Source organism: Varroa destructor, unplaced genomic scaffold (genome assembly GCF_002443255.2).
Source record: "Varroa destructor unplaced genomic scaffold, Vdes_3.0 BEIS01000006.1, whole genome shotgun sequence".
Classification (NCBI taxonomy): domain Eukaryota; kingdom Metazoa; phylum Arthropoda; class Arachnida; order Mesostigmata; family Varroidae; genus Varroa; species Varroa destructor.
In genome coordinates, this window is record NW_019211459.1 from 26,551,131 (window position 1) to 26,573,866 (window position 22,736).

General features: G+C 40.0%; 2 protein-coding genes across 15 annotated transcripts in view; one reads left to right on the forward strand and one right to left on the reverse strand.

The window, feature by feature from the left end:
* The first annotated feature begins 325 nt into the window (after positions 1–325).
* LOC111253546 (E3 ubiquitin-protein ligase TRIM37-like) lies at positions 326–9,717 on the forward strand. Of its 8 annotated transcripts, none has more exons than XM_086993555.1 (12): positions 326–472; positions 591–848; positions 1,213–1,430; positions 2,540–2,728; positions 2,973–3,071; positions 3,371–3,613; positions 3,950–4,135; positions 4,567–4,824; positions 5,034–5,293; positions 5,443–5,789; positions 6,285–6,551; positions 7,012–9,717. In XM_086993555.1, exons 3-12 carry the CDS (start codon positions 1,386–1,388, stop codon positions 7,065–7,067), a joined length of 1,950 nt encoding a protein of 649 aa, XP_086849681.1. In that variant the 5' UTR covers positions 326–472; positions 591–848; positions 1,213–1,385; the 3' UTR covers positions 7,068–9,717. The 8 variants fall into 8 exon arrangements, 7 of the variants coding, with proteins under 7 accessions (XP_086849681.1, XP_086849682.1, XP_086849684.1 ...); XR_015330586.1 differs by lacking the exon at positions 326–472 and adding an exon at positions 6,814–6,918 and having other exon boundaries at positions 479–848; XM_086993556.1 differs by lacking the exon at positions 591–848 and having other exon boundaries at positions 457–528.
* A 432-nt stretch (positions 9,718–10,149) lies between these two features.
* The window catches only part of LOC111253545 (calcium-independent protein kinase C-like), a 34,430-nt gene continuing 21,843 nt past the window's right edge, over positions 10,150–22,736 (reverse strand). For all 7 annotated transcript variants that reach the window (XM_086993549.1, XM_022813090.2, XM_086993554.1 and 4 more), the window contains 5 exons: positions 22,308–22,506; positions 18,992–19,743; positions 18,361–18,751; positions 17,694–18,106; positions 10,150–17,381 (listed from right to left, as the gene is read on the reverse strand). In XM_086993549.1, the coding sequence (XP_086849675.1) occupies positions 17,208–17,381; positions 17,694–18,106; positions 18,361–18,751; positions 18,992–19,743; positions 22,308–22,506 (1,929 nt within the window). In that variant the 3' untranslated portion in view covers positions 10,150–17,207. The remainder of the gene's footprint in view (positions 17,382–17,693; positions 18,107–18,360; positions 18,752–18,991; positions 19,744–22,307; positions 22,507–22,736) is intronic.

Here is a 22,736-nt window from a genome sequence, read left to right on the forward strand (position 1 = left end):
AGGTGTATTGACCATGTTTTTGTAAATGCGAGATTTCCTGCTGTTTTCAGTAATACTAGCATTCAACCGAGATGGCTTTTACTGTCGTAACGATAAAAAAAATCGGCATAATTATACGATCTATTATGATGTACAGTTGCCTGAAGAACTCGTCCTCTCTAATTGTTCGAGATGAACACACTGATTGAATCTTGCAAAAAAATTATTACGATTGTAGAAAAATAAATTTGTTCGTCATCTAATTAGAGTACTGTATACATCGTTGATGAAAGAGATCTTCATTTCACACGGATATATTTTTTAAATTGAGCAATATAATGCAAAATATGGAAAGATCTATGGCATAATGGACAGCACCCGCCATATCAAAGCAGCGTCTGCATTGCTCCAACGCGTTCGTAGCGCCCCTGGTGGCCTTTTGTTCAACCAGCTGGATAATATTTCTGTCTGGCTGAACAGATGTTGGCTATCAGTAAGTAGTATTCAACAGTACCAAGACGATTGTTGGATGCGTCATTTCAACTAACGGTGCCCGTAGCGTTTCTTATCGCGCCACTATTATTACCCTATGGATGATTATACCTTTTCAGGTACATTTTTTTGTACGGTGCTGGTCAAGGGTTTTCCGACGATTTCACACTCTCCATCTGACAGCAGCGGGATGCACGTCGTTTAACCCCGGTCAGCGGCACATGGGATACCGTCACCAGCGTATTTCGCTAAAATGCCGAGATAGTCGACAAATCGGGAAACGATATCTTGAACAGACCAAAGCTGCCCGCCAGTACAAGCAGTAAACAGCAGTGATGAGCCGCCGAATTTTTTCTATGCAAAGCGCCAACACTTAGGTAGATCTGAGAAGAGCGGTAGGAGACGATCCGTGAACGCTTTTATAGAGAATATTATAAATAGCCGTCTCTAGCAAAAACTCAATAATGCTAGTATCCTCCACCGGAGACGCTTTGATCACGCGACAAGTGAACGAACTCACTAATGAAACTTTCAGCAATCGCATACGTTTATAATAGGAGTATTTGTTTATCTATCGTAGATGAAAGAGTTGATAACACAAATGCTGATGCCGTAGGTATCCAGGCTAAGTGGAAGGCTGACGCCTGTGACAGCTGCGGTGCGGAGCCGGTGTTACGTTTCTAAAAACCCAGCAGTAATACATGTTTTTCGTCATTTACGTTCGGTGTTTAAACACTTCAGACGGCTCGTTTCCAGCACGAGACAGTGCCTCTACATACGTCCGGATTCGGACCTCGGGATGATAAGCATGTAGGCCGATAACAAGTGACCAGTTCGTGACTCTGTAATTGAAACGGTGAAAGATCTCTCGCGCGCGGCTGGAGGCAGCCGTCACACTCTCTCTTACAAATGCGATGGCGCACCAACAGCAGCGGCTGCAACAAGAGACTGGTGTTGAAGTGAGTTACAATGAATTGGTTAAGTGTAGTAATAACAATATGAATAATAGTAATAAGGAAAAATAAAGAGGAGAAGGAAGAGAATTAGAATGTAACTACTTTTTTTTTTTGTACAATTTCTATAGTCTGTCTCTTTACTGCCAGGTTACGGCTACGAAGCACATCAACCCGTTTGCCGATGTTGTACCTTGTTTTATCTAGAAGGACACGTATGCAATTTCTAACAATATGTGCCTAGCTACTGCTGTGTTCCTTGTAATGCTTCTGCTCGTTAAGGGCTATTTCTTTATGGAAATTGTAGTTTCAATGTTCACCTTTTTACTCTTACGTATAGAAAGCTATAACAACTAAATAACCAGCAGCACTGAAAAACGATGAAAGCCCTGACTACTCTAAATTTGCTGCATGTTACACATTGAAGTATTGATAAATGCTGATGAACCTAATTTTACCTTGAAATTTATTTGTTGCTACTATTATTTTGCATTTATTATATTTCAACTTTTGATATATACTGGGCCAAATATTGATTTATACAATATTCAGAATAAAAGGCCCATACAAGTTGTCTCCGGGCATTGTATCGTAGGCCTAGATTTCCACAGGATAGTCAATGAAGTGCATTGAACAGCACATATACTCATTCCCATAGTCGGAACTCAGCTCGGTTTTTCATTCAAGTAGTTGTAGTGCTGATCCCATGTTGGCCGCCAGTATTCAGTCAAACGGAAGTGATTAAAAAAAAAACTAAACAAATTAATAAATGATGCGTCTGTTTTGCTAATCGAATATTATAGAATATTGCAATAAATATCAAGTCACTCAGGTTGTTGGATTTGCTTATTTCAAAACTAACTGATTGCCTTCAGCCTCAGATCATGTAACGTTCGCGTCCTATACGATGGCTTCTTCAACAATAGAAGATCTGACTAGCTTTATTCACTGACTGTCAGCTTATAAGACTAGTATAGAATATCGTCTCGTTAGCAGAGTCGTTGCGGCTTACGCGTGGCACAGGAAGATAGACTTTCGATAGTGATTAAGCTGCAACTGTTGGCATTGACTACACAATTGAATTTCATCTAATAATAATAGATTCGATATGAGAGTGGCAGTCAATTGCAGAAGTCTTCCGATGTGTGATATGTATGGAAAAACTACGGGATGCCCATTTGTGCCCGCACTGTTCCAAATTGTGCTGCTTCGTCTGTATTCGTCGTTGGTTAACCGAACAGAGGCCGCAGTGTCCCCATTGTCGAGCTACACTTCACCTCAACGATCTAGTCAACTGTCGATGGGTGAGTAAGCGAAGTAACGCTTGATAATAAAGCTGACAAGGCTTCACTTGGTACTCGAGATACTGCTCGAGAAATAGTGGATTTAAAAAGTACTTGTTCGATTTTCAGGCGAAATCATACACATTTGTATACTGTTCATAAGTTTGATTCCCTATTTTTGTTGCCTACGTAGAGTGCGTAATAATAATTATAATACGAGTAACAATAACAGTACGTTATCTTCGCGGTGATGTGGCCGCTTCAGGCCGAGGAAGTGACCCAACAATTAGATAGCCTACAGCTATCTGGCCCCGCGCATGCAGTATCCTCCTCATCGAACTCTGTTGCCAAACCGTTGGAAAAGGTAACTAGATTTAGCACCAAGATATAATACAGCAACAGATATAGAGGCAAGGATGAATATTTGCTCACCGATGCCGTAATCATTCTAAGGTGGCTTTATGTGAACTATTTGATGAAAAATTTACATTGATCTACCCTTGGTGTGGCTTTTGATCATTTTTCATTTACGTTATAATATGGTAGAGCAAATATTGCTAATTCATATCCGATGTGAGACTTAAATACCCTGACATAGACTAATTTTGAGACAATGTAAGTGATTTATTTCGTACTATTTGATATCGTTTTTATCATCTGTAGGTCGGTAATGATGCAGGATCGTGTCGATCGGACGACTCGTGTCGAACTCACAATGAGAAGCTGTCTGTGTTTTGTTGGAATTGTAGTATATGCATTTGTCATCAGTGCGCACTCTGGGAAATAGGCCATCAAGGTCACGAATTCCGGCCTATTGAACAAGTTTACGCTAACCACGTTACGCAAGTCAAAGACGAAATGACTTCGATACGTCGGCGGCTTCACGAGCTGCACGTCATGCGGCAGGTTATAGAAAAATGCTTTACCAAGATGGCCAATGGCATTGTGTCAACCATACTACCGATATATCTCTGTGCCCATACCACTGGACGCCCACATCTACTCAGTGTTTGCTCATTATATATATTGTGGGTACAATGATAGTAGACTCTACTGCTGCAGTGAAAATGATACTGCTTAATATCTAATCCGATTCGGTCGATTTTAAGATTGTACGTATTGCCTGAAATAACGGTTTACAGTATCAGGCAATATAACGCTCTCCAGGGAAAAGTTATCTTTCACAATAAGGCGTCTTAAATTCTAAGTTAGCTGCCCCTTCTTGGTCAACGGCTATTCCAGGAGGTGGAGCGTAACGTGGCGGCAGTCCACGCGGCCAAATATGAGCGCGTACACGAAATTCGAACTGCGGTGGAGCAGATGATCCAACGTCTCGATACGCAACTTAAGACTAAGCAGCGTTTTCTTACTCAACAAAGTGCTTTGATTAGCAAAGAAACGGAACACCTCGAGCACGTCGTGCAAAGTGTCAGTAAATTACCTTATGTAGGATTCAACTACTAGGTAATATCTGGATCCGAGATAATCGCTGTTAAAAAAAGCTTTCGAATTGACGCATTATTTAGCTCAAAGGTATCATAAGAGCGGTTCGCGATCGATTACTGGAATCTTCGGATATAAAACTTAAAACTATTTTAGGTACCATGGCGGTAATTATGCGCGGGAGCTTATATTTCCATTTGGTTTATTGGGCGATGTTCCTTAAGGGAATTTTAGATGGTACTTTTTCGGTATGTTCACCGCCTCATTGTAGTTAGTCTAGACGTTTAGTCTGCGACATTTCTACCTAGCTAACGAGCCAAAACATCCTTAAGAGAGCCTTAAGTCATTTGGTTTATAATTGTAGCTTATTGTCTCTAAGGCGAGCTTCTGTGTTTGGGCGTATTCGATTCTCGCAGGTTGAGAGAAAGCTTCAACAGAGTCCAAAGAGTGAGCTTATACGGCATACGCAGGATCTACTGAAGTTGATCAGTGACACGCAAGCGAAGCAAATAGCTCGAGCACCCAGTCCTGTGCACGCCGACTTTTTGTCTGAGATTGTTCCGCCGTATGACTCAAGCCTCTTTTGCATTCGTAGTTACTCTTGGCTCAAGTTGAGGGGCGACCCTGTCTACTCGAATCCGCTCACCGTTGGTGGGCTTACTTGGCGCCTCAAGGTTGGAAACAAAATAACAACAATAAGCGCAATGACACAGCTGCATACTATAAATATCGATTCTTTAGGCCTAATGAAACCCGTTTTCGCGCATTACGCTCATTAAGTTCTAAGGCAACGTTTGATTGCAATATCCTCATTGACTACAATTTCCATCATAATCATTTGCACTTATTTTGTTTGCCATGTCTACGACACATGAATACGAAGGTATACCCAGATGGCAATGGTGTGGTACGCGGCAATTATCTATCCGTCTTCCTGGAGCTGTCATCCGGTTTTATCGAGAAATCAAAGTATGAGTACCGCGTTGAAATGGTGCATAAAACTGATGCGAATAAGAATATTGTCCGGGAATTTAGTTCTGAATTTGAAGTAGAGGAATGTTGGGGCTACAACCGTTTCTATCGACTTGATTTGCTCGCCGCTGAAGGATACCTTAACCCTGAGAACGATTCTCTTATGCTCAGGTCAGTAGGACTTCAACAGCTTCCGTGCTAGTCATCTATCTAGTATACTAGTCTCAGCCAAAAGGATTCTATGGTTTTCAACAGATATGCAGCAGATAAAAATATTGATAGATTGAATATATTCGACAATCCGGCTTCTTTTCATACAGGTTCCACGTGCGTCCCCCTTCCTTTTTCCAAAAGTGCCGTGATCAACAATGGTATATAAACCAACTCGAGCAGCTACATAGCCAACGGACTCATCCAATGTCCGCTGTATTGTCACCTCTCGAAGGATCCCAGGTACCGACGTTAGTATCATCAACATCAAATGTAAGCGGGCATCACCATGGTGAACTGCACACTTGTGGAACTTCGTCACCTCCTAGCAGTAGTAGCGCTACCGAGCTGACTACAGATGAAGGTGGTACGCCCGCAAGTCCACCATTACCGATGGCTATTAGATCATCTCTCGCAACAGCTTCAGTCGATCGCAAAGGAGAAGGCCGTGATACCGGTGAGAGAACATACAAGAAACCTGTCCTGTATATAAACAAAACCTCGCGCATAGACATCATAATGCTAGCGATTTCATATGTCAATGAATCAATGTAAAGCAGAGATACGTATCGGAGACGCTAATCATGACAACCAGATGAATCTTTGCTATAAACTTGTATAAATGTCACCAGGTGAAAATCGTTCAGTATCTCCGCTCATAACCGCCTGCAGTTCCTCGTCAATGCCGTCAGCTGCGCTTGGTGCGGCCTGTCGTTCAGGCGAACAGCGTGTGGACTTAGAGAACGATGACCTATAGCTGGCTTAATATCAGTACTGTGCTGTACGATCGCAGTACCGAACATCAGTCTTATAGTAGCAATCGTCTGTTTAGTGATCTGCATATATTATCTTACCTCAGATGATTCGTTTTTCCTTTTTATCCTGAAGCTTCTATTGATGTTCATTGACAACGCAGTGACATTATCACACCTTACTACCAATGATTCGTCAGATGTTGCGGTCGTTATTGCGAACGAAACGCAGAGTCATGCGCGACATTCTTCTCCGACGCTGATCATAGCATCACTGGGCTGGGGCATCCCGAAGGACACGCCCTGGCCGCTACAGGTGGCAATGCTCCAACGGTTGGCGGGGCAACTCGTTAAGGTACTGACGAGAGTATTTTCCATCAGCTACTCGAGGCGCATAGAAATGGACAAATGTCACCTCCGCCAAGCGCTGCGGCTGACGATCAGCCCTCTCAGCGACGTCAAAGACTGTACGTTAATAAAGTTACACTAGAAGTTAGTTTTTTCTAGACCATTAATTAGTTAATTCCTATACTTGATAGTAAAAATGGCATTATACAGGAATTGTCATAATGTTAATGAAGAATGAGCGTTTCAAAAGAGCTCGACCGATATTCGAAGATAATAATTGTTTGAATTAATTATTGCTTAAATCAAGATCAGATGCCTGCGATGTTTGGCTTATGGCATCAGTACTGATACGCAGTCTACGTATTTTCATTTGATGATCAGAATATTATTCTAGTAATGAGAAGCCTCTCTTGAAACTACCGCCTCCTGACCATGTATCTGACGCAAGACAGAATTATCAATTATAATAAAACCATCATGAGCCGAGTGAGTATAAGCCATGAAAATTATATGGTTTGTAAAGAATACAGTTTCCTAAAAACACTACTGATACATTTTTCGTTTTTCGCCTATTCATAGTAAAGAGTTTACCATCTGTGAGGCTACTCCGACGCTCTGCTTCCGGATCGTGTTAGCCCACTCGACCTTTACCGTTAACTCGGGCGTCGATGTCTGAACTATCATTGCCGTCGTCAGCTCGTTATTTGCCTGCCGGCGATGGTGACTATCCACTTCAGCGTTACTAGAGAAGAGCTTTATATAGGTACGCAGAAGAAGCACAGGACATGAAATTGTATATGGACTGCTACGAAATGCCTGGATAACCAACTCAACGAGGTTCCACTTTAAGAAAATTCAGCTTCGCCTTAATATTTGATTTTATTAACTTGTGAATATTTAACTAAGTAGTAGTATTGCCATGTTACCATGATGTAGAAATATGGTTCCGGGGGCTTTGAGTTTTAAGGAGGTGCCTTAAAAGCATCATGGTAGTTTAAATAATTCAGTGGCCATATAAATCCTATTCCGGCGTACCTAAAGTGGTTATGATACGATTGGGATGTGTAATTTTGTAGAGAATTTCTATAGAAAGTTAGACATAATTGATTTTAAAATTCATGACCTTCAGCCAGTCGCCTAATGCATATGGGTTCAGTAAAACCTGGAGGATACTCACTTTATTATTGTTATATAAAAGTATAATTATTTTAGAATGTTGTCGTTTAATTATTCCCGATGCTAATCAGACAGGCTGCATTTTTTGCGGTCTTACATCTGTCAGTAACCGTTAATGGTAGCCTGGATATTACTGAAATGCAGACTACCCATTTATATATATATATATATATATATATATATATAGATCCTTCTCTGGAGTATAAGTTAGCGATGTAGCAGGCTCTAAATTACTGGGAATCGATAACATTTTACGGAATTAAAGTCATTGCTTATCAAAGGGCGTATTGCCGTCGTTGGAATATTTCGTCCTTGAAGGTTTTCTGTGAATCGAACTGCTTCTATAACATCGGGAGGATAATCTCTATTTCTGCAACCCTGATCTTATCCTTAGCAGCCTCCTTAGTCTGTACCAAAAAAAAAAAACGAGGCTCATTAAATTCGATTCAAATAATTTTATTTGTTTCACAGATCTGTAGAAGATACTTTTTATTGCACATTCGATTTGTATTTGAGGCTATTAAAACGTAACTATTTTTAAAAAGAGTTAACATATAATATATTTGCGGTCATCTAATACCATATTATATGTTAGAAGTATATTACAATAGAGTTTTTGACGAGAACAATACATCGTTGTATGTATGAATATATCTATTTTCATTAAAGAACTTTTCTAGAATACTTGGCAGTGATTAGTAAAACGGGTGAATCTCAGAGCGTTATAAGTCGTATAGTCAGTCATGCGTGCTGCGGCACCCCTGCGCCTCTAACTAATTCATATGTGCTGTACGCGTGCGGACCAACGGTATAGACAAAAGTAGCGATTAACAAAGTCCATTGCTTTTTCCGTCATTTGCATATATGCACGAGGCTATGGCTAGAATAGGAGACGAGCAAATAGCCGCCAAAACATTTTTGTCAATTAGCTATTGTTCTCTATGGGCCTGTATATTATTACAGGTTTGATATTGTAGCTAATGACACGAGGTAAAGTTAACATAACGAGACTGTGTTTGGGTTGGATTATACCGCGTACGCGAATCATGTCAGTGAATACGGCAATGGTTCCATCTTCTACCGGTTGTTGCTGACCGTCGATCGAAATTTTCGTTGACCACGCCAGTCCCAACGCCATGTCCCGACGCACGTATGGAACAATTTGTATAATTAAAATGGCTTCAATCCAAAAGGGAAGCGTCTTAGTAAAAGCAGGATATTTTCGAGTTCAGGTGTTGTATTTAAGGAGCAGACACACGGGCCACTTTTTATACAAGCTGCTTCTAAATACCAAATAATAACGTTATTAATAATGTGCACGTGATCACTGTTATGCCAAACAGGTGGAATACTAATGAAACCTAAGACAAAGAAGCTAGTTTTTATGTAAAATACTAGATGTCTTTCTAACCATGTATTGATGGTTTGTTGCATAGATGTATGGTGTGGAACACTTAACAGGGACATTTCGGCAGTATTCGACTATAGGGGGTCAGTAAAACGCAAGCCGCAAGTTATTAATTAATATCGATAATGATGCTAATTTATGAAAACAGTGAAACCCATATTCTATAATACTGATATAACATAATACATTCGCTTATTGTAGATCGTATAATTAGTTACACTCGTAGTTCTATGTTGTACATAAACGGATGATAAACTATTACAATTGTTATCTATGCGAATTTAGTCAATGTTAAATTATGAACGGCGGTAATGATAAATTATCTATGGACCCTTCCTGTGCTTGATTTCAGGCACAGGAAGGGTCCATAGATTTCAGGCTTACAGTCGAACAAATACTTTGTTTCTGTAGAACCTGTAGAACACTTAAACTTGGTTTGCCAAACACGCAAACTAGCCAAGGCAATGGATTCAAGGAACAACTAAAACAGATTATTAGCGAATTGAATTTCGAAAGTTATATTAATCATAGTTAAAAAAAGTTAAAAAGTTCATAAATACTTTATATCAATGTGATGCCCTAACATGTTCAGCTTTGCGTGAAATATTGAGCAAAAAATCATACATCAAGAATACGAATCCCTATCCCTATACGAAACACAATTAAACAATAAAAACAAGTAATTTATTCGAGATCGTTCATGTTAAAAAGTTTTTCGTCCATGTAACACCTCTAAAGCAATCTTAGTTGGTGACGTCGTGACATATAACCATAAATAATCGTTAGGTAAAAAAATATTCTTATTAGTCTTTCCTAGAAAAAAAATAAGCTCCAAATTGAAGAAGCTCAGGCGGTAAGGTATATACCGTGCAACAGTACTACTATAGATTTAAATACGAAATCATGCTACATTAGTCTATATTGCGTAACGCATTTTACAAAGGGCTACTTTGAAAAAATTGTTTTCCATTAAGAACAAAAAAATAAGTTAACTGACAACTTATCCATGAAACGTAATCGATGTATGACATGCAGAATATATATATATATATATACACTGTTATACTATATATGTGCTAAATCGTTACCTTTTGCTATACATTCTCAACTTTAACTAAAAAGTAGTCAGATAATTGTACGGTTTATTTTATATATTGTGGTTTATTAGTTTTATTGCACTTATATACACATTTATACCGTTTAATAATATATTGTCATCAATCTTGTCTATTTTTATTAGACATTATTATCATTGTTATCTAGAGTATGATAAAATGTGAACCGGTGCCGTAATGGCTCTCGGCTGGAGCTGGGTCCCTACCGTTTCCGCCCTTTCCGTTCATCCTAAACTGCCGCCCTCTTATCAGCCACTTCATACGTTTCCCTCTTCTTATACATGTCCATTAGCCCTTGATGTATCCCCCTCTTCATACGTTTACCACAGGTTTTATCCTTCCTTAAACTTATTAATAATAATAATAATAACATTTATCGATGTTATTTGCCCTTCTCTTATGCGATCGGAGCTTCTTCCCAGACCTGCAGCGCGGCACTTATCATTCTGCTATCCATTTTCCATCGTGACTGTAGCAATTTGTCTGCTGTTTCTATTCGTTATCATCGTCGTCGTCGTCGTCGTCGTCGTCGTCGTCGATCACCATTTCTTCAGACGTTTGTAACCCTTTTGCTTCAGGAAACCCATTTCTCTCCATTCGTAGATCCATTTTCACATGTTTTTCTTTAGCCCTGCCAAAAATAAAACTCCAGCGTTCGCTTGGCTGCGCCTTCGCTGTGCCTTTTCACTAACACCGATTTCAGGACGTTACCTTCAGCTTCATTTTTTACGCTTTTTCTCCGTTGATTTGCGTCCTCCTTCTCCTTCCTCCCGCTATATGATTATTTGGTGTCATTATAATCATTAGACCCGAATATATATTATCATATCATAGTTACCATCAATGTAATAATAATTATTCTTAGGATGATCGCCATCAGGCGTCACCGTTATTGTTTTCGGTATTCTATTCACTGAGGCAAGACAGATGTGGAATCCTTTTTTTATGGTGAACGCTATCCCTCGTCGTTACCATCTTTCCTACAGTCCGCTTTACCATAATGAGAATTATTTACTACCTCACCATTTAATAATAACAGTTATTATTATTATTATTATTATTATAATCTCAGCATCATCATCATCGGTGTCCTTACAAGCAATTGTCATAAAAGATCGCTATTATCTTTAAAATCGTTCTCATCAGCGCAGTCATTGTTATCATTATTAGTATTATATTTCTAATCCTCATAAGCATCGTTTTTCCACCATAATCATCAATACAATCGTTATCCTCAACACCATTGACGCTACCTCTTACCTACCCTTCTTTTCGAATTAATATATTATTAGTTCTCAGTTATTTGAGAACTAGCCTTCATCATCGATGTGTCGCCACTGCGCCATCTGGCGGGCGGTTATTGCAGCAATCGGCGGTGATCTATTGTGTCGTCTACCCTCACAACGCCACGATCCATGTCGTTAACGCAGATTATTCCGTATTTCATAGAATCTTTGTGTTCCTTCATTTAGTGGCGCCAATTCTTTAAATTAGCTATTTCTGTTCGCCGTAAACACGAATATACGGCATGGTGCTTTTAGGTTATAGTGAGCATGGTAATTAAATGTCTGCTTGTTCACCTTTGTTAGCAGTAGCATTCTACGGCGATAGGCAGAATAATGGCGTCTTGGGTGGTCTTGACCGCATTGTACGGCTATGATTTGTCTGTTTTGTTTGTTGTCCACACGCAAACGGTTCGGTTATTATCGTCCACTACGGTCCATCAGGCAGAAAAGTCAATGGTTTCAAGAGTGTTTTCAGCTCACGTTTTTGAGATTCGTCTGCCCCAATGCCCAAACAGATTAAGCGCCGATCTAACGTTACTGTTTCTGCTTTTATCTGGTCGTCTAGAACGACCAAATGACCACTAGCTAGTTAGAGGTCGTTATGTTAATTAATAGATCAAATCAGGCATGACAAATACTAGTTTTATTAGCAAAATTCGGATGATTGACGTTGTTCATTCATCGATCGATTGCGTTTCCCGCTGCAGTCGGTTGGTATTATACCAGCCTATTACCATAATTACTAGTAGTAATTATGTTGTTTTGTGTACTTTAATTACGATTATCATATAATGACTAGAGTAACTACCAGCGCGGCCAGTATAATCAAACGACAGCCTTTACGAACATCTCCGCTGACTTCTTTTAGATTTATAGACCCTGTTCTGCTCGGTTCTACAACATTGTCGAGGTGTCGCCATCGTCTGACGGGTACTCTGGCATCGTAAACATATTCGAAGATTACGTCATTGTGTTGCTATTACTCTTGTTATTCCCCCCCCCCCCCCCATACGCTCGCAGCCGTCTACAACTGTAATTTGGATTCGGGTTCCATTGTTAGGATCATTTCCGAATAGCAATCCCGCCTAAAGCAACCCCGTCCTTCAGTCGTGTATCATCCTGTCTTTTTGCTTTTTTACGCTAAGCTTCTTTCTCTTGCGTGTGTAATATATACCGACTCGCGGACCGATTGTTTCTCTTCGACATCGATACGCATAGACAAATACAAGTACATTGCTAAACGTTCTTTTCCTCTGTCTCGCTTGATCCTCGATATCGATGCCTTAATTTCTTAAAAGCTCGATCTCTCCTCGTCACCTGCCATAAATGTACGCATTTGCTCCCACCCGCACACGCGGCGCGTATAGCATCGACAGATGAAAATGAAGAGATTCAAAGTAGAGTAAGCATTCAGCATGTCACGCCGTCGCACTTTCTCACACGATCACGTTTGCGTATAACCACAGTATCTAACGCTGGTCTTCTAGACTTTGCCCATCCCAGACGCGCGATCATTTATTCAAAGTTCTTTGTGCTTACTGGGCTTTCCTCTATCTTCTTGTCCACCCCAATCTTCATTATGGAACTCGTTAATGCAAACCTACTAATCGTATCGTCATCATCGCTTTCGTTCTTCCTATTCAGTTGTTATTCTCGTCACGATCATCATTGTTGCTGCCACGTTTGCATTAAAGTAGTATTACTTTATTTATATTAACGTGTTATTATGTTTTCATTTATTATTACTCGTTTATCTTGTTATTAGTTATTATATTGATTTTATTATTCATTGTTATTGTTATTCGACTCTTTTATACGCTTCGTCGTCCGTGTTTTATCTTCATTATTTTGACGTCTTACTTGTCGGCATTTAGTACAATTTATTGTGGTAATTGTTATCGGTATTATTATTGTTGTTGCTTTTGTTGCTAATACAATAATTATGTAAGTAATATTTTCTCTAGTTTTATATCATCATTCTATTATTAATCTAATAATAATAATAATAATAATAAAGTTATGATAATCTCTTGTGTTCTTTTCCGTATCATAGGATTCCATCCTCAGTCATGTACACTCTGCCTGTTCATATAACCCTTTTCGTCAAATATAATTCACCTTTTTCTTGTATGTGTTAGATATTCTAGTGTTGTTATTTTTTTCATTATTACTGTGATTATTGTTATTACTATTAACACTATCATGTCAATAGTCGTAACATGTCATCTCATCATCAACATAGTCATGAATGTCATCTCTTTCTAGAACGCCGTTACTCTAATACCGCAGCTTTTAAACGTCACTGTTTACTATTAAAGGGATGGGCCCAAATCAGCAAATCTGTTCACCTGTTGGGCGAAGCTTGCCCCACCTGCCGCGAGTTGTGTCGTCCCTAGCAGAAACGTTCGAGGGTCGATTCTGTTACCCGGTTTCTCGTTCTTGCTTATGAGTGGCCGTGCAAGTTCCGTACGGCGAATGTGACATATACATGAGTCTAGCTATCGTACATCCCATTCCGTTATATTTCACGTAGCTCGACTTCAGTCAGCTTGCTTTCTCATCGCGCCCTTTAGCACATACTCGCACGTACATACACAAAATACAACAATGTCTATATATATATATATATATATATAGTAGGTTAAGTCTATATGTATTCCTAGTCTCGTGGCATTCTGCCATTTCTACTGTTATAAGAATAATTAAAGCTTGCTATATGATGCGTTATGTAATAATTGTCCATAGTATAACAATAATAGAATTAATATATGTGAATTATGATTAGAATCAGGGGAGTGCAGTATTCCCTATAATCATTTCGTTAACTTATAATAATAGTATTACTAAACGTTACTGTTACTGCCATATTTTCAAGTTTGCAATGATCACCAGCGACGTTCGTTCAGCGGTCAGTCAGTCAGTCAGTCAGGAGCCGCCCAAGTTAACGTGGGCAACCCAGTGGCGTCAGCGGTCCCTAACTAGCTTTGCCTTCGCCAGTTTAAATAACACATGTCCACAACTTGTTTTTCTTTCAAAGAATAAGCATTTGCCTCGACATATATTTTCAGGCAATAAAAAATTGGCTTAACAATTAGTTGATAAAATCAGTCGTCATCGACAGTTGACACGACCCATTTCTGCGTTATATTCATGAGTGAATCCTTGTAATAATAAAATATAATTGGTTCGTCTATTGCAGCGGTCCTAAGGAAGCAAACTGCCGACGTGTCCAGTTTAACTAGAATTTTCTTTTTCCTTGTGTTTCCGGCACTGAGAAAAAGCGGAAGTGACCTGAGGCGCCTATCGGAAATTCTAATACGCATTGTTTTTGTCTAATTTCATTCAGCCTTAGCTATGCGTTGATGATGCCATTGTCAAATTTACCTACACCCAGTCCTGCGGAGTCTACAAGCAAGATGGTTGTAAAAATGATGGTACTTTCCAAATAATCTGTCATCGGCTATCAAAATGTCCTTATTTCATTGGTGTACGTGTGTCATAACTTCTATATAGCACGCTTAGAGGCTTTGTCCTTTGTTTGCATCATCTCATAATCAAGCTTACTGTCGTCCTCTTACCAATAAATGATGTTAAGCCAATTTCAGATTGTGATTTTCGGCTTTGAAAGAGCCTTAAAGCGCACCTAGTTAATCAAATCGAAACCGAATCCGGATAAACAGAAACGATAAACTCCATAGAACTCTTACACTGAAAAAGTTCAATACGACAATATTAGAAAATATAATAGGCGATTTACGAAGCTAACTTATATATACGTATATATACGGAGGCAAACGACGTGGTACACTATACGTCCAAAGGGGTGGGGCCACGGTTATGGCCGAGAGTGCGAGCAAGAGCTGACTCACTACGTCTATCGGAGAACCTGCAAAGCTAGAGTGCTCATGGCTTCAGACTGACATTTATGAGAAGATATATTGTCGAGTAAATATTATTTGAGTTTCTCTTCTTCAGAAGTCGTGCTGTCGTGCTCGCGTTTGTAGGGTAAATCAGGGACATGTGAACTGCACAAATGTGTTATGATATAACGCGATGTCTTAGGCAAACACGTGGTATTGAATACGTCATAGGAATTTTATATTGTAAATGTGACGCTAGGAACAGTGTTTCATGAATAATGCACAAAGAACATAAACGTTGGTAAACAAGTTAGTCCGATTGGAGGCTATTTTCTGTCGTCTTCGTCATATAGCAGTCTCATATTGATGATCGTTGTTCAATCACGTTTATTATTACAGCGCCCACCCATTCAGACATCAACAAGCAGACGAACTCAACCATCACTTAGGTCTGCATTTTGTAAACATTAAGTTCGATCGCGCGTACTTTTCTTCCTAAATTTCCGCAGCCACGCGACCTTCAGTATTACCATTATTAGTAGTATTGTTTATTATAATTATTTATATTAATCTTTCCTTGCAGATCATAATGACAGTATGTGTCATCTCGTCGTATATTTTTAGTGGTGCGTTTAGAGCTGTTGTCGAACACTCGTCGATGTTCCATCCGCCCGCGACCGACTTCGAGATTCTAATATTATTGTTGACGACGACGGCGATAAATGGGGTAAAAGAGCAGTATCCTATTGTTGTTAGGCCAAGCACAGCGAACTACCGATGTCCGGAGATTCACAAAACGCTAGGATCCAACAGTCGGCAACAAGTTCGACATGGAATTGACATAAAAGTCACTGTTGACATTTCATAACTCGCTGTCCATCCTTACCACCCCCGATCATCGCTTCAATTCGCTGTCCGATTCGGGGTTCGCACGGAACACACACATTCAATCAATCAATCAATCAATCAATGAGATGAAGCCCCAGATCTAAAGTTATATATATATATATATATATATATATGTTTTATTGTCTATAAATAATGCCGCCATCCAGAGCTCAGTTCACATCAATGCTGCAACGATGATGATGTTTGCCGTATACATATGTTGTTATTATAATAATAACATGATATAATATCATAGCAGTAACCCACATGTGTTGGTTGGTGTTAATTGTCTATAATGTTTACCTCCTGTTTTCACCCTGAATATTTATTTTGAGAAGAAGTGCTATGCTGACCTCGGCTTTTCAACGCGTGATTCATCACCTCAATTTAGTTTCTTTTTTTATCTTTTTTGCCTTCACATATGGTTTATGAAGGTACGATGATCTTAATATACGCTCGTATATATATACCCGGTTGCACACGTACAAGTAAGCTTTCTTAACGTAAAACTCCGTCTTTACTCCGGCTGTTACTTCGTTAGCGCACAACTTTATGCGGCCCACTTCGGTTCATCTGAATGGCTTGCTTATTTCGCATATATATTATAATGATATTGGAATAATATCGACGGCGGTATTGTGGCCAACGGAGTTATCGGTCACTATGTATCTGTATAGCTATATATATATACACAGATATATCTTATGGATATAGCGTATGCATATAAATTTGTATATGGATCTTCTTTTGGTCGAGCCAAGACGAAAGCTTTTAGGACAGGCTGGCCGTTTTTCGATCATCATTATGAATTTTTCCACCTGTTGATGCCACCTGCCGTCTTTATTAGCTATTGTTATTGTTCCTAGCATAATCATTCTTCTTTCGCTTCTGTCATCGTATTGCGGTCAACTCTGTGTATATTGAATCGATCCGAACTGCCATACAAACAACTGTAATTCATCTCGCTCATACTGTTCCGGTTGTTATTATCGGTGCAGAGGTTTCGCAGGACTAACAGACAAACAAAAAAAATTGTAAAATCCTAGGGGGGCGCTCCACTGTCAAAACGCTGCGGATTAAAATCATCGTTGACGAATGAAAAGCCCTTGAATTCATCTTGATTTATATTGCGTAGAATTTCGACGGATATTGGTGTCAGAATTGGCTCTTCCTTGGTAAAATCTGCGTCGAAATTGTTTACGTCACGCTTAGTTTTCTGAAATTCAAACAAAAACATAAAATCAATTTAATTTCCGGGAGTATTTCTCAAGCTAACAATGAATCGTATCAATGAAGGTAGTTATGGTGCGGTGACCTTCGATTGGCACAATATCAACTCCGTGGAGATACCTAGTTAAAAAAAGGGTTGCAGGATTGATTTCGATACTAGAGTGGTTTGTGTGCTGCGGAGTGAATCGGACAAGCACTACACAATGTCCTATACCAATGAAATAAGATATACGTATTTATACAGATGAAATAATTATAATCTTAGGGCAACGTTGAAACATAACAGAAAATCGCTTACAATTTTTGGCTTAAAGGGCGGCTTGACTTTGCGAGCTTCCAATGCATCCCAGTCTATGTCACGGAAGAAAGCATGATTTAAGATCGCTTGTTCGCCACCTTGGCCAGTGACACAGCCTAATCGTTTAGCTGGATTTTTGGTCATGAAGCCTTTAAGAATAGCTACAGCCTCTTTGCTTAGCCATACCGGATATAGAACATCGTCATGTAGAATTGATTCAAACAGGTCATCTTCATTGTCGGCTTCGAAGGGTGGTTGACCAGCTAACATTTCATACATGAGCACCCCCAACGCCCACCAGTCTACCGAGGCGCCGTATTCAAGTTCTTGCAAAATCTCCGGCGCGATGTAGTCCGGAGTGCCGCAGAACGTCGTTGTTGTAACCCCATCCTTAATGCCTTCTTTACACATACCTAAATAGTAGGCGGTAATAGAATAACAAGAGAAACACAAAACGGATACGTTTGTTACGTGCTAGACTCTCTGGGTGAAAGAAAAAACCATCTTGATTTGATAGTAAAATTCGCAGTAGACCTAAAGGACCATCTATAATAACCTATGTATAGACACAAATCGCTACCTTCGTAAATAACTGTCTAGACGTGTTATATCAGATACGCTGTTCGTGGAAAAACTCATCAAAAGCTGTCGAAAAGGATGCGCTCACCAAAGTCGGCAATTTTACAATGGCCATCGGCATCAAGAAGAATATTGTCGAGTTTTAAATCTCGGTAGATAACCCCATTTTCATGGAGAAACATCAATGCTAGCGTCACCTCAGCTGCATAGAAGCGCGCTCGCGGCTCATCAAATTTTCTTGATTTCTGAATCTGGAACATAAGATCACCACCATTCACATACTCCATCACAAAAAACAGACGATCTTCTGTCTGAAAGCAACAAAACAGCGCCGTCAGGAAGGGATGTCTAGCGCTCAAACTTAGGATGCGCTTTTCCGTTAGGGTGCACTCGACGTCATCGTCCTGAAGGATGACGTCCTTCTTGAGTACCTTGATTGCATAAACTTCTTCCGTGCCTTTACGTTCACCCAACATCACCTGTAAGCACAGCCATCGCACAAATGGTAGAATGAAGCTTAACACAGCTACGAGACTTCTTCATATTTATTTGTTACTAGTCGCTCTCTAAACTTACATTCTTTATACACGTCCTTTTCAGTTATAATTTTACCATTATTCAAATGTTTAATACCATTTTCCGGAATTTGACCAGATATATAATTGAAGCCGTTTTAGCGGTAGTCTTTAATGTTCAGTGATACTCTCAGATTACAATACCTTTCCAAATGAGCCTTTGCCAAGAACCTTGATGAAATTGAAGTCGTTGAGCGAGTACTTCTTCTCTTTGTCGAGAGCAAGTGAACTAAATTTGTCAAGCTTTTCGGCTGAATTATCCGCTGGGCTGTAATCGCTCCTAGCGTCACTGCCCTCCGCCGATGCCTGGGTCGTGTTCTCTGGTAAATTCTCCCCGATCGAAGTCTTTTTCTTTCGCTTCGTAAGCAGCTTATCCCCCGAGATGCCCATAGCTTGTAGGATTTCGGCCATCTGCTTAGGGTTGATACCGCAATTGTTAGCGACATTTTTCTGACATCGTTTGTGTACGTTCATGGAGCACGCCTCGCACTGCAGTCCCTGTCGAAACAAGCCGTACAGCATTGAGCCACAGTGATCGCAAAAGGTGGGCCGCTTGAAGTTGTGCACGACGAACCGGTGCGGTATATTGATCGTGAAGCCTGAACCTTCAGCAGGCGCATCTTCCTGCTGGTCGCTCTTCATGCCCGGACACTTCGTCACCACCATTTCGTGACAGCGCTTGTGCACAACACACGTACACACCTGACATTGATACCCCTGTTTGCCAATGCCCCATATAAATTCACGACAATGCGAGCAGAACGTCGGCTGGCGAAGAATGGTTGCCATAAATTTGTGCCCATTAACCTGATGCACGCGTCGCCGCATGGCGCCACGCCGCCGGTTGAGGCCGGCGGCGCGGGCCTTGAACTCGCGAGGCTTTTCCGACGCAGCACCTGGTCAATACGGCAAATCGAAAGCGAAAACATTAGGAGGTTATTATTATTATTAATTACTAGCAATTAGTGATGGCACACAAGCGAATTTCGTGAAGGAAAAAAATGGCCACTGGCCGAATGGTTGAAAGTCAGGTAGAAGTACGTAACGTACGACTATTGGACAGGTATACTATTGCTCAGAGTTATTTAAATTGTTGCCGATAGTTGTACAAAAATGACGCAGCAATGGGGCAAACACAGCTACGAGATGCAAAGTAATTTTCGCTCAAACTTTCAAGCACAATAACTTTCTAAATGCTTTCTAAATGCTATTTTAAATTATAGAGATGACGGCGATGCACGTTTGAATAAACGTGCATCGCCGTCATCTCTATAATACAGTCAATGATACGAGCACATCGTGCATGCATTCCCTCTATTATTGTTCACAAGGGTCATACGATTCTGTAACCTGTAATATTCCTATAGTGCGATAAAGACGTGTGTCCAAAAACTGGTTTAGGTCAAATTTTTTTATTTTGTCAAAAATTTTTATTTGTTATTTTTTTTTATTTTTTAAACATTTTGATATTGCCAACCCTATGGATCCATATGCGGAAGGGTTTCATTTTAGACACAATATATATATATATATATATATATATATATATATATTACCAAATTAAATGCAAAATAATACGTAGCAAGTGAAAGAGAGGACTATTAGAAATTGCCACGCAATTTCCTACATGCTAGCGTAGTCGTTTAAGGCAATGTTACTTCCAGCCTTATCACAGAGATTTCACTTTCCCTAAACATTATCGCTAGTGATAGGCTGGTGTTTTTTTCTTGGGCTAGATCAGGTGAAAATGAAAGAGTCAGTAGAACGCGGGGGGTGGCAGTAACCAGTGGTCCGTGCATTTTCCACAGAACGAAATACGATTGATCAAACGAACTATAATAGCATCATACATGGACAGGGGGGTGCGCACAACGCCACGTAGAATAGCCCAGGCACCGAGCTTTGCTGCCCGATTTCACCGAGAACGCGCCTAATCGACTGTGCTCAAAAATCACAAACTCGTTGTGCTTCGTTACTGATGTGCGTGTATGCAGATGTACAAAAGTGTTACTGAGTGGCTTCAGTCTAGTCACATCGACTGCATCAGACGACGGAAAGGTTATGGCAAGATAGCAGTGTTTCAACTATATTACATCCGCCAAACTCATTATACGTATATAGATTGAAACACATGGGGATGGGTGCAAAGTGTCGTCTTTTAGGAGTCACCATTCGTACATTAATGAGAGCTATGGCCTAAAGTGTGGCACAGCAGTAGAGTATCATAGAGTACCTTGCACCTGCAAAACAGAAAAATGCTTGCTCGTGACCATCTAACTACGACTATTTTAGCAAGTACGTTTTCAGCATGACACCCTGACGGCTTGATAAAATGCCAGACATCGAACAGGGCTTCCCAGATAAAACCCGTTTGGTATTTTGCTTTTGTTTGTAATCGTGACTGCATAATATCAGTTAGATATGTATCTCTCTCCATGAATCACTTCTCCAAGCAAAAAAATTTTGATTTTATTAGTTCGTACATTGGATCGGACACGAATAAACAACACTCACCTTTACAGGTTGGTGGAATTGTTGTTTCGTGTAACTTCCGAAACTTGATCAAACTTTTAACGTCAATAGCATTGCGTCTACTAATTAGACAAGATAAACCTAAGTCCACGGTTCACAGGTAGCCATTCAGATGTAAATAGGACAACTACCAAATACTGTATTACGTATCGTTAACTTCTAACTGTGCTAAAGTAGAAACACCATAAGAGAGAAAAAGACGTTACCCCTTTATCTACTGTAAGTGACAGAAACAGGCAATTAGAGATCAAGCCATACTTTTTGCCGCATATAAGTTAGTACCGGCCGCCGGTTCATATTTGGACTCGTTGTCCAAATGCGCATTGAACTAATGTACACGTAGACCTTCATTTCTAGCCACATGCGTACGCTTTACTCGAGCGCAGTAAACTTAGCGCTCAACTTCCTCTAACCTGGCGACAAACAAACGTATAACGTAGTATTTCAAGAGTAGCTGTTTGGGTAACTAATTAATTTGACCATTTGCATAAACTGAATGAGACACAACAAAGGGCATAATTCGAGGAACTTCTGCCAGCTGCGACGGATTGCACGAAAGCATTAGAGTCTCTGGAGTGTATTTGTTATTACTACAGTACAATGACTGTTTGTTCATCTAAAATTGTCGTCACATCGTACAAAAGATCATTTGCATGGATATCCATACTCGACCCTTTACTATGACCATTTTTTTCCGTTATTTTGCTCACATGCACAAAAGAGGGTTATCCGAGACGACGACTTTCAATAGATGTGGCTCGAACCAAAGAAGTCATTGATTCGAGTTTTACTAACTATGGAGCACATTTGCCTCAGGTTAGCCAGATCGTTGCATACTGATTGCATTAATACTAGTCTAAATGGAAGCATCAACCACTCAGAAGGGAAAACTAGCTACACACGCACACTCGGCCTGACTGATACTCACATGCTTCGAGGGAAATGACGACGTGTATTTTTCCTCCTGGCTCGAGATTAATCCAGATATCATTTTCGTGCATCTCTTCCTTTTTTAGAAATTCATCGAAGGTGAGAGAACAATTTGCGACAAAGTCATCGGAGGGCAGGGCGGCATGGAACACCGTTAGGCCTAATGAACCGGCCTCGTGCACTTCCGTTGTGAACACCTGGTAAAACGGTACCGAATAGATAACGCGCGTAAGTCAAGCTACCACATATAACGTTTACTTTTATTATCAATACAACTATCATCTATAATAATAATAATCTATAATTTTACACATCGACAATTGTTAAATTTTGGTCTACTGTCTAAACACATTGGTAATTCGGCATTGGCTTGATGGATCCATCCAATTAGATTAACATAAAAAAAAAGCTATGTTAACACATATAT